The following is a 5463-nucleotide window of genomic DNA, read 5'->3' as shown; positions in this document are numbered from 1 at the left end:
ACACTCATTTTTAACCTTCAATTGTGTTGCCCGCACCCTCAAAACAAACGTAAGAGGCGACACCTGCCGAGCACCTCCGACGCCGCAAGGTCTCTGTTCGATATCGAAGCCAAAAGTTGAAAAGCTCCAAGATCACCAATTGAGCGCATCAGAGCTCAAGAATCTGAAGATTTCCATCCTCCCCATGGTTTTGGATGAGAAATCAGACCTCAAGCCCCACCTTCTTCGCCGCGTGTCCCAGCGTTCCAGAACTTGATGAGTTTGACCTTGGACCATACCCCAGTGCAAAGGCCGCACTGCAGTTTGATCCCACCGGTGGATTTTGTTCGCCCTCTTGATCGTGCATACGCTCTTGAAGATTACCTGGTGCACTATACATGCCGTTGTGAGAATCGAAAATGGTTCGAGGGTACCCCAACGCCATGGAATGGGGGATGGTAGGCTTGCCTTCAAATATATCCTCTCTCTATAGTAAATTCATTCTAACTACCACGAACAGTGTCGCCGATTACCATCCCTTCAAAAGCCTATATCAATACAGTGACCCCGAGTTTGGTGCTTTAAGGTTGACAGATATTGCCGGCAAAGAGCATCCCCACATGAAGGCGGTCATTTACAAACAACATAGAGGAGAATGAGCAGGAATGCTTCCGTGGAGAATTGCTGGCAATTCTACGCCTTATGTTTGGACAGATGAAACAACGACGCCTTATCCAACATATGATTTCGCCGGTATTACTCCTCTTACCACCATTCATGCGGCAGGATACTGATTTGGTATCTATAGGTGTTTGTTTTCTCACTCATGGGCATACAACGAGCTTGAGTCATCGAATCATATTTTGATGGCGAGAATCTTATCCTACGATCGACCGGACTGTACGATTTCCGCGAGATGGATGTAAAAGGTCTAAAGGGTTTTGCAGGATGGTGGATCGGCAACCCGATAGGGGACACGATCTCGGTGTGATTGGAAGGGTATTCTTTCTTTCTTTGTTTTGTTTTTACGGCGTTGGGTGGCTTCTTCTTATCACATTATGGGAACGGATCAGAGCCTAGTTCCGGATTGTATCTGCGTGGGCCAAGGAGGGTTGAATCAGGGTCTTTAGGTATTTGCATATCAGGCTCCTCTAGGTTGTTGTAAATGACCGCCTTCATGTGGGGTTAAACCGAACTGAATCAATTGACTCGGAAGCCCCGCCAAAATTGTATTCGTCTGTCGAAAGATCAGTGCTGGCACTACAGATACTGCTCGACATACACAGTAAATGGGTCGTATTAGGGATGCTATTGATGCCTCGTAACTCGCGTGGCCCAACGAGATGATATCAAAAGCTGCTGGACAGCCCTCTTTATGCGACTATTTCAGAGCACAGTCAGAGCCCATCTCAGCATCCGTTCAGACGGCCGAGTAACAGTAATCGCTGCCGCTAGCGAGACACGAGACACGAGACACGAGACATTGTAGGCCCAAACTAGGGATCCAGGAAGCTCTGAACGGTCTGAAACCTCGCCGGGGGAGGGATGCATAGCAGTACCGCAGGCACTCTCCACGTCCGTATAGAAGGCCCGCAGCGAGTCACCGCATGTCGTCGTCCAGATGGCTGCGAGCGTTGTGCTATCCACATACTGCTGGTTGGAGACGAGGGGCGCCGACAGGAGCTGATTGAAGGTCACCACAGGCCGTGGGGAATCCTGACGGCGTTGAATTGAATAACTGCAGCGCTCCAGTCTCCCGAACCGCTGAGGGACGCACCGCGCTTTGGCGAACTTGCCCCCCTACACGCAACGAGCACGACTGAGATACTATCTTATCCAATACTTAACATTCCAATTGCCCGACCTACCCAATGCAGTAATGCGTGCCGCGTTGTCGTGTTAGCCCCGCGCTTCTCCCGGGCCAACTGTCTATTATTGAACCTCAGCTAATACTCAACCGCCTTCGCGAGTCAGGGCTTGAGGGTTGCCATGTTACTGGCTGCAATTAACTCTCATCGCCTCCGCGTTCATAAAACACAGCGATGACGGGTGGCTCAAAATGGTTGATGGTTGATACTGTGCCGAGAGGAAGGGGGCAAATTTTGTCAAGGAGCTAAATAAAGCAATGAATGCAGAGACGCAGTGTAAAAAGCGTGAAAACTAACTAACCTCCGTACTTGTGATGTCTAAGATAACAGGAGAAGATAAGAAGATTAAGAAGCTAATGGAAACTTTCGCGCCAACCCCAATGATTATTTATGCAAAACATCCATCCTGATACCTGGTCCAAGTGACCCCTGCTAGGGCTTCCATCTTCAGCAACCTGCATCGCTTGACTCCCCTTTTGGCTTCGTTTGGATATGAATCGAGTTTTGGGAGGCCCAGGTGCCCGAGTACCCGAGTGCCAGCAGCCCAAGTGCCCAACCTCCCAGACTTGTTTTGCACGCATTGTCAGCTTCGCTTCCCATCCTTGTTCCCATCCTGTTTTCCCTTTTCCAGCAATGAGAGAGGAACAAAACAGAGGATTAAATTGCTATATATGATACAGCTCCTCGCTTTTCACCCTGATAAAACGAGCCGGGCCAAAACCACTAGCCCGCAAAAACTGCAAGGATAATGATCTTTCGTACTATGTATGCGGGCTGCCCGCTCTTCTCAAGCCAAAGCAGGACAGAGTGAGAGAGCCAGAGAGAGCCCTTGTCCAAGGCAACCAACCCAGTGTGCACCGTCCACACAAGTTGTTACCATGGTCAGTGCTTCCCTGATATGCTGGCCCGTCTTTCAGGCCTACCAGACACCGGACACTGCGGTGGCGCTTGACATGGGGGGCATTGGGCTAACAGAAACACACAGAGTCGAGAAACAAGACAAACAACAAAAAATTTCCAGATAAAAAGCCATAAATACTTTAACTGGGGGATTTGATCAAGAATACTCGTAAAATACTACCTGGTATATAGCCACAGCCAATAATACCCAGGCACTCCAGTAACAAATGGCCAGCGGCATCAGGTATTCACCAGCTAAGTTACTAGGGTACTGTAAGCGCGGTACCAAGAGGGTCCAATCTGCGGGTGCTGCCACAGCCGCTAGTACTCCCTACTCCGTACGGAGTAGGCTTGCCCACTTTCGAGCTGCCAGTGGCTTTCACCCATTCGCTACTTTGCCGGCCCCGGTTGGCATTGGCACTTCTGCGCTCTGGCGGCGACGGGGGTTGGGCGGCCTGAAAACGAGATAAGACTTAGCGGTAACAATAATACCCTCCCTCCACCCTTTTGTTGGTGATGAAGCACGACTGCCATTTGGGCCTCCAATTGTGTGTTCCTGCTGCTGCTTGCTGCTTGCTGCTTGCCGGCCGATGCTACCAGGCACCGTCCCATCCAGGAACTTTTGGAACGTTGTACATGTATGTACTGTACATACAACACATGGCAGTAGGGAGTAGCTTTGCTTACATACGGATTAAATACAGCTTACACCCAGCCGTAACTCCCCCATACGTACCCAGGTATTCTATTTACCTTACGATACTGCGTGCATATCGACCACTACCAGACTTCGCCAAACTCAACTCCTCCTCCTCCTCCTCCATCCTCCTCACGGCTCCTCTCATCCCCTCTCTGAGTTCCCAGTGCTCAGCAATTATATAGCATCCTTCCTTGCTCCCTACCGAATCGACCGGATTCCCAATCCTTCTTCGCCTTCCAATCTCTCGTTTTATCGATCTTTGTTGATCGACGTTCCTTCGGGCCCCACTGTATCATCTGTCCTTTTGGCCATTTTGCCTCCCTGCCACATCGCAGTGCTTGTTGTTCCCCATCCACAATCATTCCTGCGACACTCGCCCTCCATTTTCTCCCTGACAGCTCCTCTGTTATCGCCTTCCTCCCGACGGCCAGGAAACGGACATCCCGCATTCGTCCCTCGCCCACCCTTTAAATGTGCAAGTGAATCCTCGGTTCTTCGATTGCAGGGCTAGATTAGCTGGCCTAATTCCCCCCTCGCAACGAAAGAGAACAACTTCCATCGTCTTATCGATGAGCAACCAAATTATAAGGGATGAGGATATAACACTCACCTGCTGGTTCGCTCACAAGGAACGGTGGTATTTTATCATGTCTCTCTATCCGTAGTCGTTTCCCATACATAGAGACTCGGATCAGCCTGCACATTTCCTCGAGGACGACGACGGAGAGAGGATTGGAAGTGTTTTTCAATCGGGACTAAGAAATATCTGAGAGGGCAAGAAAGTAACTTCAAAGCGGTTACGGTTACTGCGCAAAGATGGGTCGTACTAAGGAATCCTCCGCCGACTCACCGAATAACTCGGTTAGTCGAAGTCGACGAGGTTCACAGCTATCCCTCGATAGTTCTACCCTCCTTGAACGTCAAGCCTTTGATACCCCTGCTCGGAGATCGAGGTCGCGGCGATTCTCTCTCACAAGTGGCTCCACGTCGGGACGGATGTCGGGCGGGATAACCCGCCAGAAGGGCACACAACCTGACGGCCGGCCAGAGGAACGCCGTGGCTTAGCCCACAGGCTTCACGTATTCCCATTTCGCCCGCATTCCTCAAATGCATCACGGAGCTCTTCGACCAACACTTCATCAAGCTCATTACTCTCCTTAGCAGATCATGCTGGTCTGGAACCTGCTACGACCGACTATACGAGTTCTTACTTTGGGACATCCCCATCGCAACATTCGATGGTTCCAAAAGCTCCCGACATATCTAATCCCCCCCTTAGCCCTCTAACGGAACATCCTACTCTTTCGCACCGAGCTGGACACTCTGTGAATGACCTACCGATTTATCCAGACCAATCTTACGCCGTTCTTCAATCACAGGTCCACCCCACCCGCATTCAACCCCACCTCCGCTCCCGCAGCTCCTACCCATCACCCTACCCTTCATCATCTTCCGGTCCATCATGGTCTACTAGTGACGCTGGTTCTCGCGGCCAAGGCTGGCGCACAACTGGTCACACACCGATATCGAGCCCTGGCCTTTTCTCTTCTCGTCCCGCTAATCCATCCCCACCAAAATCTGCAGAAGGCCGTTCTTCGTTTTCGTACCTCCATCCTACTCATCTTCAAGAACCCAAAGAGTAAGTGCTACCCGCTGAATTATTTGTAATATTTTTACAGCTATGACAAAACGTTTTGCGTGGCTTTACTGGCTTTATTTGCTATATATTAGTAGAAACTTATTTCTGATGGTTTTTACAGAACGCACACAGTTGAGGTCGATCGCGACATGCTCACTGGCAACAAGTTAATTAACGAGTACGAAATCCTCGATGAACTGGGCCGAGGTGAGCACGGGAAGGTGAAACTTGGTCGCCATATGAGGACTGGAAAGAAAGTGGCCATTAAAATTGTCCAAAGATACTCGAAACGCCGCCGATTGGGTAAACTGGGCAATCCCGAAGACAAAGTTAAGAAGGAGGTTGCCATCCTTAAGAAGGCCAGACATGAGAATGT

At 50.2% G+C, this 5463-nt stretch overlaps 1 protein-coding gene across 1 annotated transcript; it reads left to right on the top strand.

Annotated features, from left to right (window-relative positions):
• Positions 1 to 4263: 4263 nt before the first annotated feature.
• HCAG_05542 (conserved hypothetical protein) lies at positions 4264 to 5457 on the top strand (the record flags this gene model as incomplete). Its single annotated transcript, XM_001540025.1, has 3 exons — positions 4264 to 5087; positions 5209 to 5390; positions 5444 to 5457. The coding sequence occupies 3 exons, from the start codon at positions 4264 to 4266 to the stop codon at positions 5455 to 5457; spliced, it is 1020 nt and encodes a 339-aa protein (XP_001540075.1).
• Positions 5458 to 5463: the final 6 nt, after the last annotated feature.

This window comes from Histoplasma capsulatum, genomic scaffold, assembly GCF_000149585.1.
Source record: "Histoplasma capsulatum NAm1 scaffold_5 genomic scaffold, whole genome shotgun sequence".
In the NCBI taxonomy this organism is placed as follows: Eukaryota; Fungi; Ascomycota; class Eurotiomycetes; order Onygenales; family Ajellomycetaceae; genus Histoplasma; species Histoplasma mississippiense.
The sequence above is the reverse complement of the archived record's forward strand: the minus strand, read 5'-3'. Positions and strand labels throughout refer to the sequence as shown.